Here is a 14,603-nt window from a genome sequence, read left to right on the forward strand (position 1 = left end):
ACAGCCTCCGTCAGCCACCGCTGGGGGGGGGAAGAACGCAAAGTTTGAGCGAAGGGCCACGGAGAGCCGCGCCGCGAGGCGGGACGCGGCGCGCCTTGGCGGCCCGGGTCGCGCCTCTCCTCAGCCCCGCGGTTGCTGGCGCCCCTCGGCAGCCCAGCCCAGCCCAGCCCAGCCCGCCACCGCCTCCCCGGCCGCTCCCCGCTAACGGTTCGCGGCTCCCTCACGGCGGCGGTGATGTCACATCCGCCGCCCGCGCCCCGCGCCCGTCCAGCCGCGCTCGCGCCGCCGTCTCCCGGGCCCAAACTTTTGCGGTGGGCTGGCCGGGGGCGGAGGGGAGGGGCGGGGGTGGGACGGGGCAGCGGAGCCGCTCCGGCAGCGCGGGCAGCGCCGTCCTCGCTCGCCCTCCCCGCGCCGAGGCTGCCCGCGGAATGAGCGTCCCCCGGGCGGCTGCCGCTGCCGCCTCCAGTCGGGCTCCGGCGGGCGGGCAGAGAGCGCGGCTGCCGGCGCGGTCGCTGCAGCGGGAGCGGAGCGAATGACCGAGAGGAGCGGCGCGGAGAGGCAGCCCCGGGATCAGGATGCGGGCGCCCGCCAACATCCTCAACCTCCTGCTGCTGTCCTTGCTGGCCGGCCTCGATCCGTCCAAGGTAGGAGCCGGCCGGGCGCCGCGCCGCGCCGCGGCCCGGCACGGCCCGGGCGCCCCCGCGGACGGCGGGTTCGCCCGGCTCCGCGGCGGCGGAGCGAGGCGGGCGGTGCCGGCCCGCACACGGCGTATGCGGTAGCGGGCGACGCGGCTCCGCCGGGCGGCTGGATGGCTGCGGGGAGAGGCGGGTGCGCGTCCTTGGTTGTCCGATCGGCCGGGCGGGGGAGGTCGTGGCGGAAACGGCTGTCCCCGGACCCGGGATTACCGGCTTCCCGGCGCGAGGCGGGGACGCGCCGGTGCCGGCCGTCAGAGGGGCTACGGGCGCGGGCACGCTGCAGCGGGGCCCGCGGCACCGGCGCGCAGAGCACGCGCACCCTACGTCCCCCGCAGCGCCGATCTCCCCGCGACCCCCCGGCACCGCCCCAGGCAAAAGTTGGATGGGCTGCACCGAGGGGGGGGGGCGGGGGGGGCGTCGGGACGGCGGGGGCAGGGCAGGGCGGCGCGGCGCGGGGCTCATCCCCCGCTCAAGGCCGGCAGCCGTCCAGCCGAAAGGAACAGCGACTTCTCCGACTCGAGGCAAAGAGGTCTGGACGGTGCTCGGTGGCTGCACCAGCTCTGGAGAAGCAGCTGGGCACTGGAAGCAGGGATGGACAGCCTCCGACTGGGAATAAATTTGTTTCGAGTGGAACCGGAGGCGTCACGTGAAGACACTGGTGTCGGTACTAGAGGCACGCTCCGGGCTGCTGCAGAGTTTCGTTATTTTCAAGTGTGTTCAGGTCACCAAAAGATCACGTCTGATACCAAAATAATGATGAAAGTAAACAACGTGGTTTAGCCGCGCAACCTGCCTTGTAAAGGTGATTTTAGATTAAATCATTAAAAAAATCAGAACTGCATTATACCGCTTAAGAGCAGTAATGACAGAAACCCCCTAGGCCTGCAGACGTCTGTAGTGCTGCATCTTACAGATGTAGAACTTGTCTCATTTGTCTTTTTGTGACATGCAGTCTTGTAACTGTGAGCATCATAAAAAAGTAACGAGAGAGAAAACGTTCTTACAGTATTGCGGTCCGTTACCAGCAGCAGTCCGTACCGTGTTGCCACAGCTTATATTGTATGTTGCTGAACGTCATTTCAGTGATACCATTTAGGTACCAGACAACGGTATGAGGCAATGTTCAGTTCTTCAGGCAGATTTTTTCCTTTAAAATAAAATCATTAATCACATAAATTAATCATATACAAAAATGTACTGAATTTCCAACAATATGGAAGGCATGTTCCTCTAAAAATATAAAAATAGAACTTAAAAAGCAATTCAGTGGAAATCTGATTTACAGCTGCAGTATTCTGACCACTTCTTAATCAGTAAGATACAGTGACAACTTAAAAAAGCAGGAGGTGATATAAGATTAATAACATTAGCTAAATAATTAATTATATCAATGTTATTAAATAGGAGCTATTTGAAAGTATTAGCTATTGCTGTGTCTGTAGAGAGACTCATCAGTCAATGCACGGGAGCTCCACATCTGTGTGAATAGCAGCACACGGTCACGTTATAATTACAGGTTTCCACACACTCGTTTTCTTTATTTTTCTATCTTCTGTTACACTTAGCGAGATCTATTAAAGTTAAGAGACTTAAAGAGACTGTGTGAAAGCAGGAAAAGCAAAATTTGTATCACTGTCTAGCCACAGAAGAGTAAAACCATTAATGAAGCAAACAAGCTTCAGCTGGCAGAATTATTCTTTTAGTTCAGGTGTCAGAGATATGCTCCAAAATAACAGGGGGGAGAAATGGTCCGTCCTACTTGCCTGTCACCATCCAGCACTGAAAAGTAGGATGAGCCACTGGAATGAAATGGCATGAATTAACTTTTGAAACTTTGCTTCTAGCCCTTTTTCTGTGGCACACTGTGCAGAGGGCATAAAAATGGCCTTTTATTCATCACTGCGTGTGACATTTTCAAGGATATTAAAATGTTCATTGCAGGCTCTTTTAACTTTGTGAAGGGGTCGTGAGCCAGAAAGCTCAAAAGTCCTTAAGATTATATAAAAATAAGAGCCCTTAAATCAAAGTCTGGTGTTTATCAGAGCTAAACTGGGTTTTCAGAAATAAAAACATGACATCAAGTGGTTACTCAGATCCTTGCTTAAGATGCCACATCACATTAAGCATTAAAAAGATACCACATAGCAGATAACCATTTAGTTTTGTTGACGACGAACAACAGATTTCATATTTCTGTGAAAAATGATGTATGTAAAAATGTTTACAGGATTTTTTAGCAAATAAGTACAAGTTGTGATTGAAATCTCAGTTTAGAAGTAGTGCTCAGTTATTTATCTTGCGTTATGCTAAATTGAAATGGAATAATAATTTTCTGCCCTGCAGGTTGGGAAGCAAATATATCATATGAAATTAATTGTAGGAAACAAGGGGATGTTAAATTCTTTCTTTTCCAGAAAGAATTGTGCAATATGCTCATGACTAGACAGACAACTTTTTACATGCCCTTGACACTCAGAAAGTATTCAGCTTATGAAAATAAATCACATCAGACATTTCAAAGTATACACAATACATTCCTATTCATGTCCTACATAATTAATATTCAATTTATAAGTTATTTTACTGATCAACTACTTTAAAATAATACCTGGGGAAAAAAGCTTTGATTTAGTATCAGGCCATCACTGACTCAAGAATGCTGTCCACAGGCACTCTTACTATGACAGGGCTTTTATGCTAAACTCACTAGGTTATTTACTGATAGGAAAGTGTTTAAGTGTCGCCATCTTATGGTAAAATATGTAACAAAATATGTATATATATATATAGTTTATTCTTACATCTCACATTAAGATTTTATTTCAACCATAGTAATTCTTTGCCCATGCTTTTGTATTTGGGGGTTTTGTTTGTTTGTTTGCTTTGTTTTTCCCGCTAAACACAATGTAGAATATTGACCAGCTCTGGAAATTCTTTAACAAGTAGAAGACACCTCACTACTGATTAACTTTAAACACTCTTAGTGCTAATTAGAGAATAGCAATTTTAAGAGATTTATTAAATGTTATATCTGTTGATTTGTTTCTAATTTTTCTCTGTATTTACATAGAAAAAAAACCCAAGAAAATATAATTATTCATGATAATATATTTCAGTAAAGTCTTATTTCCAGCAGGGTGGGTAGATATCCAGCAGGAAGCCAGCTATAGGGGAAGGACTTGGAATATAAAATCTTTCCTTTCTCCTACACTTAAGTGCAGTATCCTAAAAGAAAGAACTATTAAACATTAGGAAATATTCTAAGAGTTACTGCTAGATGGCATCTCTGTGCTGCTTTTCTACAAGCCTGGAGTTTTCTGTAATGACCTTCAATAGTATGTAAAGTGGACTTCTTTTATAAGGGTTGCTTTTGCTGGTCATCATTTGATAATCACAATAGTATAACCAAGTAAGCCTTTTACAAGTGATGTAATGCTGCTCCACATAGACATCAAGCTCAGCAGGTTTCAAAGTCTAGATGGCTTTTTTTAAGTTTCATTTTGAAAATTTAAATAGATCTGGAAAATATGTTCTTTTTTCAATGCAGTTAATGAACTTTATGCCTTTAGCCTTTATAATGGCTGTGTGTCCTACATCTGTTGGGTTTCAGTTATTTGAATTTCGCAAAAAAATGGTTCAGAAGCAGGCTGTCAAGTACAATCCCAAACAGAAGCTAAGTATAGTATCATTAAGGACAGTCACAGAAAGCAACTGTTATCTGTATTCATTGCTTGGGATAATAGGATGTTTGGGAATATTAACATTAAAAAATAAAAGCAAATTTGAAACCAGTCATCTATTTCTGAATGGTTAATTAAATTTTGCATTTTGATCTTCAGAATGGCTGTGTTTCTAGATTTCAAAAACCTAAAATTTTCACACATAATCAGACTATACAACTAGTCACTAAAATCCTTCTTTTTCCCAGATTTCAAGAACTTGTCAGTAGGAAGAGTGTGCTGCCTTAAAGCTGCTTCGAAATACAAATTAATTCATCCCCGTTGTGAGATTTTATAACAAGAATACTATGTACAAACAAGGGTTACCACAGTACACTATTTTTGTTGGAAATATGACTCATAGTACTACAATACACTGCAAAATTAAATGGAAATCTCATTAGCTACTTGGAAATTGATTTACCCCATTTCCTATAGTATTAGTAGTTAGTCAATATGAAAATTGTATATAATTATTTAGCCTGCATGATTTAAGAATGCTTTAAATCCTTAATTGCTGAATGTGGTCAGCTCTTGCTTGGTGTCTGCTTTCCCATTTCTGAGCAACGTGATTCAATAGCCCTTGAAGGACATCTTATTGCTGTCAATATATCGTGGGCCCTCTCCCAGGTGTCATTCCAGTTGTGTTACTCTCACTCTAGTAACTTCAGTCAATGGGTAAAGACCAAAGACTGTTGTTAACACTACTGGTTCTTCCTGCAATGGTCAATACAATGACTTCTAACCTTTCAGTCCTGGAAAAAAAGATGCTTCATAGATTTCCTATTCATCGGCACTCAATGACACATATCCACCATATGTTATATAAAATCACAGAAGTAACATATATTAAGATATTATAAGAGACTATGCAAAAACACACGAGTGACATCTGCATGACTGCTAACTCTTCTGATGCTATCAGACATCACATAGTCTTGAAGGGCTTTTTAAAACCGTTGATGCTATGTGAAGAGACCTTTTTTTTTCTCTAGCTAAAAACAGATTCCTCTGTTGTTCACTACTAATATGACTGCTACTTCTTTGAACGCACATATAGACTGATTATATACATTATATATAATCTCAAAAAAAATTTATATATGTATATGTGTATACATATACTAAGTAATTCTTTTCTTGCAGGAAACAATTTCCCACTAGATGCATATTGCCTTCAAGTAACCGGGCTTCCACCTTTCTTCTATATTTGGTCCAGTCATAAGCCAATAAAGGAGGAACAATTCACAAAATATGCAAAGAAGAAAAAGCTGAAGCAGAGAAGGTGACTGTCAGGAACAGAAAATGCAGTATAACAGCTATTAAAAGAACATCTAGCTATAGCTCTAAAAGTGGTGTTTCTAGTTGGCTACAGATTTAACAGTTACAAATTTCAAGTTCAAATCCGTGAAGTTCATAAGGGGCCTATTAGGAAATGAACAGGGAGTCCTCAGAGAGGGTCCAGTCTATTTGGGGCACTGAAATCCTCCTTTTCAATACTGTAGTATGACAAAAATGCTTCAGGGCATCACTTAGACATTCTTACTGGATCTTCACTGAAAGCCAGGTAAAATTCAAAAGCCTTGTGTAAGTCTTTGAAGCAGTAGTCTGGGAGGAGTCCTCTCAAAGACCATCTTTCACAAGAACAGCAATCTATATTACTGCTTCACTCCACAAGGCAGTGGATTTCTCGTCTAAGATAAAACCTAGAGAAAGTGAGGACTTCGTGTGCCTGGGTTTGAATACAGAATTCTTTTCATGAGGGAGCATTCAGGAACAAGTGGAAAACTTCTCTTGTTTCTAGAAATGAACTGAATATTTCAGAAATTCTTGCATTTAAGCTTAAGTGGGATAAAAACAGAAAGAAAGAACATACCTCAGAACTCCAGACCAGATCTATTATTCATGTTTTTAAACCAAGATGTGTGACACAAGCACATGTTCCTTAAATGTTCCACCTAAGAACCTAGCCAGCAGAATTCTTAGTCCTCCAAGCCAGTAAAAAACAGAAACACAGTAGCAGTACATATTACTCTTAAAAATACTTTGAATGGTCTACAGAAAAACATTCAGGAGTTAAACATATTTTTGTGTTTCAAGAATTCTGAAAGAAGATCAAAGAGCTTAAATTGTACTCATTTAATATAAGGATACAGTGTACACTACTTCCCACATGGTCAGCCAATAAGTGTGCACTTGGTTCACCTGCAGACCAGAACAATTTACTGTTCACCTGATCTGACCTTGTTTTTCAAAATGGAGTTCTTTCACCAAAAAAAAAAAACAAAACAGCACCAAATCTGTCCCCTTTCAGTATCTTTACTCGCTTTTTGTTTTCTAAGAGGAAATTTTCTTAATGCATTCACAGGGAGATCTCTTAAGAACTCTCAAAGTACACAGCATCAATCTTCATGTACTTCATCCTGGCATTAATGATGTTTTTTTGTTAAGTTTGCTAAAAAGAAAAAACAGGCGGCACATGTCTTAACCATTCCTTTATTCAGTCAGCTGGGACATTATCCTAACACTGGAAAGAAATTAATTTTCTAGAGGGCACAATTCCTCTTACTTCAGTACTAAGTTATCTTTACAACCAATTCAGATAGTTCATTCTTTTGTTTATCATATTTGCACTGGAACACATTGAATATTAACCAGAAAGGACGGTGCATGTTATCCAAGTAAGAATATAAGTGAAACAGAAGTGTAAAGGTGGCTGTTTTGAGTGAAAGCTGCATAGAACTCCAATTGAGAAACAGACAGAAAGTTGTAACTTTAACAATTCTGATTATGGCGCATTATTAGCTAGCTATCTGAAGGACACCCATCCACCACTGATGGCCACTTGATACCTTTCACTGTCTGAAATAAAGAAGTTACCCTCATTTCAAGATGCAGGAATCAAACATGAGTAGTTCAGTTAAGCGAGCATTTGTCTCTGTTCATGAATTTAAGATTCATATTACAAAGTTTGGGTGATGGTGAAGCAAAGACAATTCTGAGATTATTTCTTGTGCACAGCATGGTGTCAAGAAATGTCTCTGAAAAAAAGGAAGACTGATCTTGGACATAACCTCTTACATCACAGCATTACTTCCATGAATCAGTGACACTTCACTGTAAGCATGGACTGGACCTTCAGATTTTTTCACTAGTGACTCCAATCCTAAAGGCAACTGAACTTCTATCAGCAGCATAATTTATCAGAACACTTGAGCCTATTTCAAAAACATTGCTATTTTTATTGTCATTGTTTTATTCCTGTCATTAAAGGTTTTCAAAGTCTAGACTTCATTTTGTTTGGAATTGGAGAATTCATATTTCTGTCTGAAAGAGACACTAAGACATCAGAATGCAAAATAACAAGGCCCCCCATATGGATTATTTTATCCCCATTCGTAAGACCATCTCACTGGGAACAGTACTGAAAGATGTTTTAATAAATAGGAAATAACCTATGTATCAAAGAAAGTTAGTACCATTTGTCGAGCTAGCTCTGTGTTGACTAAAACTAAATGATCTCTAGTCTTCTTTACTGGCCAGCTTCTAGAAATAATATCCTAGTAACTACCTTTTCTGACAATATGACAGATTCATATTAATGAACTAAATACACCACAAAATGTGCATGCTTAGGGAAGGAAACACAGAGCACAAAATGTTGGTCATACAAGCAGTTAACGTTGAGGAAGTAACTGTATTAATGGATGTGGGAGTATACCCAGTAATTTGCTTACTTAAAGTTTCATGGTGGTATCACCATCACATATATTTTTTTCATACTACCCTGTGCCCTCTTCAACTTCATGACAGAGGTTTACTTATCAGAAAAGCAAAAGAAACAACTAGGTATATTTTTCACAAGTCAGTAAACAATCATAAACTGGAACTTGAGTTATAGCCAAAAGTAGGTTGAATAGGAAATATGAGGCCTATGGATATGCAATTTCATAAACTCCTACCCAGCTGCTTCTGTATCTATGTCTTTTCACAAGAAAGAAAAACATATTATGTAATTATTCACAAAATATGCACTCCTATTTATTTAAACATTTTTCTTGAAGGGAAATTAAAAGTAATTTTAATACTCTGACCCCTTCTGAGCCTTTCTCAGGCTTTTAAATCACTTAAATAACTAACCTAAAGCAGCCCCAGATAACAGAAATGTAATTTTTTCATCCTGCATTCCCCTCAAGAACAGTCATCTGTCTGCTGCACTGCCTTCTAACCAAACAAATCCTTGTAACTGTGAATGCAGCTTTAATATTTCTGTTTACTTATTTCACTGAAAAGCATGTATCGGTCGGCATAACAGCAGCTTAAGCAAATTCTGAAAGCAAGTAGCCCTCTTTACTCCTATGGTTTTGGGAAGCAGTGTTTACATTCTCCTGAAGCTCTAAAGTAACCTATAAGGGAGGAGCCAGAACAATTGGAAAAGACTTGCTCAGTTCAGAGGACTGCAGCTTCATGAACTCTCTTATTAAGTGCCAATCACAACACTGTGAATAATATTATTCTTAAATTATTGGTGCATGTTATTAAAAAACAGTTTTATAGAGATTTTCATTGACCTCCTTTTTTAGAACCACTCGCTTAGGAAAATACTTTAAAATGTGTTTCAGTGTATCCTTTTCAAGGAGATAACTAAGCACTTAAATAATTTTCCATATATGAAATTGGACATGTTATTTGAATCCGGACTTCAGTTTTAAAATTGGATTTACAGAAATATGAACTTCAGTACATTTAGAATACATTAATACCTGTGGTTACAGCAAATATTATTGATTTGAGTTCTCATAAATGCAAACCTGTCACACACTTGCTTACTCATATTAAACGGGGTTGTTCAGTCTTAGCCTCCCTACTGCAATTATTTTTTTCCTATTCATTTTGTATAATCTCTTACATATTATTCTAACAAGTCTACCTTCTTATAATAAGATTCTGTACATTTTCAATATATGGTATTGAGACCTTTCCAAGAAAATACATAGAAAACAGCATAGTTGTAACCCTGAGCTAGTGTACTAACAAACAGTACATAGAATAGATGATGGTATGAAAAATTTAGATACAGCTGTAGATACATGCACTCTCAGTTCTCAAAGCAAGTCTGTGACAGGTTTGAATTTATAATGAGATCTCAGATCAATATTATTTGCTGTCATCACAGGTATTTCTGGGCACTTGCATAAAGAATACAGAGGTGCATGTCAGGGAGAGTAGCAAATGAGCATGTTACAACAAATATGCTTTTTCTGAAGCATGAAGTAGGGAACTTTGACTATTTAGTAACTAATTCATATTTGCAGAAATTAACTACCAATTATGTCTGGTGTCTTATTACAAAAAGGTCAAATAGGCTCAGACATCACAAAAGTCCACAACTATATTAAATAAGAAAAAACACAGATATTAAGTATTATTCAAATTATTCCATCAATAAAATTATTGTAGAAATGAATGACAAAATACTAGTTAATGAAATCAGAATTGGTAAGTTCTTAAGTTTTCCTGGAGAACTCTGACCTCATAAATTATTTATAATATGCCCTGCACATATTTTACTCAGACTGACAATGTATTGAAAGCTTTTTGGAAATACCTTATTCAGAGAAAAGGTTTCTGAAAAGCAAATTTAAGCCTGAAAGTTACTTCTGTCACCTCAACTTAGCCAAGGAATTATTTTAAAATATATGTTTCAAAGAATGTTCAAAATTGTGGTTGTCTGCTTCAAGGTAAAATTACATTTCTTATGGGATCAGCATCATTCAATGGATTATTTTCTTTTGAGTTAGCCTTTCTGATACACTCAGTGGTTTACTTTTTAAATCAGTAGCTATTTTTCAGATACACAAAAAGCCTTGTTCAAGGAGTCAGTTACAACATTATATTCACTTTATTCAGCCTGGAAATAATTTCTATTCTGATAACTGATTTATCTTGAACAGCAGTGACTTAACATACTTTCAGGAATGAAAAGAGGAATACTAAGAGGAGTAAAGGGCTGTGCAGACTTCCCCCAGTACTGGTCTCAGTGCACTCCCAGGATCTGTTCTATGGCTCTGGCTACCCAATCAGGATGTCTTCATGACAACAGTACAGTAAAATCTGCCAAAATCGGAACCTTGAATAACTCCTTTGGAGGTTACCCCTGCTTGTAATTAGTAGTTCAAGACATGCATATACAGAAATTAAATGGAAAAAAAAAAATTAAGTGCAACTCAAAAAGAAAAAATCATAGTGAAATGTAGTGTAATAAAACTAGTTTTCCTGAGGACAAACACAGGGAATGATACTAACCTTTCAGTAAGTCAATACCAAATTAAAATAATACTTGGTAGTTGCTCATTCATGGCAAATGCATCCTTAAATACATGACAAAAACCTTTTCATGAACTCCTTAATAGTCTGAAGCTGTTTTATACAAAACAGATCATGAAACTTTATCATCAGTGCAATCAGAGACCTTTGGAGATCTTCTAGTCCATACCTCCAGCATTTCAAAGCCCCTCTCAACAGCAGCTCTAACTTTCAGCAATTTCCACTAATTTGGTGTCATTCTGCTCCATCATCCTGAAGATGTTAAACAGTATCAACCCCTCAGCAACGTCTCTCACTACCAGCTGTAAGTTAGACTTCAAACCACTTTGTAAGATTGTGTTTTTTATTATCAAAAAATGCAGTGACAAAAATGCTGACCCTTTCTCTGGAAAACGCTAAATGTTTACTTAAGGAAAATAAGATCTCTATTTCATTTTACATTATGCACTCTATGCAACCAATCAATCTTTTTCATAATCTCTCATTTCCAGGGACAAGTTATCTTTATTATTTCTGATGTTTATTTCTTGCTCATTTATGAAACGTGTTTAATTCACTATATCTATTTTTATTGATTTAAAGATATAGCTTCTATTTTAAATACTCATTTCTTATAAAATTATTTCTGTTTTGGGGGGTGTGGAGGATTAAGGACTAAGGGCAGAGGAAGTGGCTGGTTTATTTTGATTTAATAACCTTTCTATAAATTAATCCTTGAGCATTTGTATCAGTCCTTTCAGTCAGAAGTCCACTATGGGAAGCATTTGTTTCAGAAGTGCAGCATCCTCCATTATGTCCACTGTGTTTGCTTTGGTGTAAAACACTGCTGGACCATAAATCATATTCACAGTAGCAGCAATGTTCTGCCCTTTGTTTCAAGCAGCAAAATACAACTTTAGCCTGAGGACATATATGCTTGTTCTCCTCCTCTTTCTCAATGAAAAACAGGATGCATGTGAAGAAAATTTTGAATGGAAGTATTGACTGAAGCAGTGTTCGCAGAATGTCCCATTTATTTAGACCATGGTGGTTATCTTTTTTAAATACTAAGGACTCCCTTCTCTAAGGTGGTCTTTCTCACCTCAAGGACTCAAGAATGAAAAACTGTATTGGCTGAAACACAAAATCATCATTAAAAGGTATTTCATGAAGTGGTAACTTTGCTTTTGTGAGTGCCACCAGGGACTAGATTGTGGAATTTTGGAGTGGGCAGAGGAGTACAATTTCTTCTCCCAAAATGCTTGTATTCATACTGCAGTCGGCAGTAGCTTTCCCCCTCTTCCTTCTCCCACTCTGAGCTACCAGGTCCGGAGAGCAGCACATGAGGAAGAACACAAACGCTACTCATCTGCTCTTCCAAATCCTTCAAGATTGTCTGTGTTGGAAGGATGTACAGGCAGATCTGTTCCTCTTCTTGTTGGACTAGGCAATGAAATTATCCCTGATGGATATGATGCACAAGGAGAGGGAAGGTATATGTTGGCTTAATTTGTGTTTCCTCTGGCCTGAATGAGAAGCAAAGAGACACTCTTCCTCCTTTGGAGATTTCAAAACACTCTCCAAAGACAGAATGACATGGCTTCCCTGATGTCTCTGATAAGGCCACTGTACAAGAAGCCACCAGGTGATACTGAGAGCCTTGAACTTTAATTTTTTTGAGAAAATGAAAGAAGAGGGATTTTGATGCAATGCTGGCAGTAGCAGTAGTGTTCAAATTTGCCCAGTTCTAGATTTGTCAAGTGAGAAAGATACACTAACGGCTAAGGTTCACCACTGTTGTTCATACAGAAGAAAAATTTACCCAGATGCTGCTGGCATTCATGTTACATTCACTGGTGTCTGTCAGGAATACAATAAATTGCTCTTGCTTATAGCTTTCCCATTTAGAAAGAAAATGCCACAGAAATTAAATACGGTTAAGATGGGTTAGGTCATTGAGTCCATCTCCGTACAAGGGACATGACCACTTCATGTTTTCTCATATGGTTCCACAAACCACCTTCTAAACGAATGGTAATAGTGATGGTAGTTATTGAAAAAAATTCCTGATAAACCCTACCTGCCTAGTTTTTCTGTTAAATAGAAACAAGGTTGCAATTTTTTTCTCCTTTAGAATTTTCCCGAACCACGTACAATTAGATATTGTCTAACACTTGCTTTCCCCTTCTTGTTAGTATTTTTGGACATGTATATGCTACTTGGTTTTTTTGATTTTCCTGGTTTAATAGCCTCTAACACATAAGAACAACTTATTCTCATTTCACTTTCTAATTATTCTGGACCCCTACCTCCAGAAACAAATCTCTTAGGCAGATTTTTTCATGTTAAAATATCACCCTTTTCTTATCCATTGGCATAAATTTCAGTTACAGTTCTAAAGACTTACTGTATCATGTCGTCATTAGTTTCTCAAACATTTGCAGTTTTTAAGAAACTAGTAAATGTGATATCTTTCTTTTCTAATATTTTTGCTTCCTCTGTGGAAAATATGCTACTATTAGCTCTTTCATACCATTCAAAGTCCTTAGGCTTCTCCTTTCTTCTCCCTCCAAAATGCTGTTACTCTGTACCCACACACTCCTTGTTTGCAATCTTGGAATGCTTTCTGACTAGCCATATTCCTTACAGATCCCCTTAACTGCTAGGCATTTGCTTTTGCCATATTCAGTTGTCTTTAAAGGATGGCTTCTTTTTCGAGGAAACTTTTTTGATATTTTTCAGTTTTGAGAGATTCTTAAGAGTTTTGCTAAGTTTTGACAGACTCCTCCAGTCCCTTCCATATCACTCCATATGCTGAACTTTGTTACTTCTGTTATTATTTTTAATAATAATTGAAACCAATTCCTCTGAGCTACAAAAAAGTGCATTTCAAGCCAAATGCACTGTTAACCTAAGGAAAACATCCCAAGATTACAAGAATTCACATGATTATGGTTCATGTGCCATATATGTTTGATTTTACTTAAAAGTCCGTAACAGACAGATCTAGTAACTTGTTCATTAGACTGGAAAGACTTTCAGCTATCCTTCCAACGGCATATATCCAAATTCTGGAACAGTTACTCCCATTAGTATCAGTTTAACTAAAATGCTTCGGGGGGGGGGGGGGGACAGGGACCACCACTGCCTAAAGGTACCCTTTTTTATATATTGGTTGTTTTGGGGAGGCCACTTTTTAACACAAGTCTTCTCAAACAAAGCATTGACTGTAGTGGGAGGAGCTAATGATCAGCATACCTACCACCATCAATTTAAACACAAGCTTAAGAAAGATCTTAAATAATCTACTTGGTTATTTTAAATTAAAAAAAAAAATTATCCAGTCAGACAATTCACATTTGGAGATCAGGCACATTACTTCAGAGTCTCTGCTTTTACTACTGAACTCTTCTTTGAATTCAGAGCATTTTAAAATTGACAACAACCTGTTAGAGACATTTTTACACCAAACAGAGCACGTCCTCCCCATTTTCAGTCAATAAGGCTTTGCACTTCTGTTTTCATTAGGACCAGTGTGCTCAGACCTACAATCGTTGATGCTGGGGGAATTCTTACCTGACAAAATGACAAGGCTGATTCCTCAGTATAAGTGAGCGCCATGGTGTCCATTCATTACAAGACTCTACTTGAAGATTAACTTCCTTGAAGAGTAACTGGCTGAAAGACCAAAGATAACACTGGAAGTAATGGGAACTTCAGAATAAAGCCTTAAATGCCTAACTGTGGTTACAAGCCTATGCCACTGCTGACTTTTAAAAGTGACCTCTAAATCCAATTCAAAGCCACATGCTAGACCACCTGCACGGTTTACCTTGAGGCATGCCAGAGGGAAAGCTTTCCAGCAAACCATTGTACAGTCATG

General features: G+C 39.4%; 1 protein-coding gene across 1 annotated transcript in view; it reads left to right on the plus strand.

Moving 5' to 3' along the window:
* The first annotated feature begins 352 nt into the window (after positions 1-352).
* OLFM3 (olfactomedin 3) overlaps positions 353-14,603 on the plus strand; it is a 67,985-nt gene continuing 53,734 nt past the window's right edge. Inside the window, exon 1 of the mRNA XM_030033756.2 lies at positions 353-644. Coding sequence (XP_029889616.1) covers positions 576-644 — 69 coding nt within the window. The 5' untranslated portion in view covers positions 353-575. The remainder of the gene's footprint in view (positions 645-14,603) is intronic.

Source organism: Aquila chrysaetos, chromosome 12, assembly GCF_900496995.4.
Source record: "Aquila chrysaetos chrysaetos chromosome 12, bAquChr1.4, whole genome shotgun sequence".
Lineage (NCBI taxonomy): Eukaryota > Metazoa > Chordata > Aves > Accipitriformes > Accipitridae > Aquila > Aquila chrysaetos.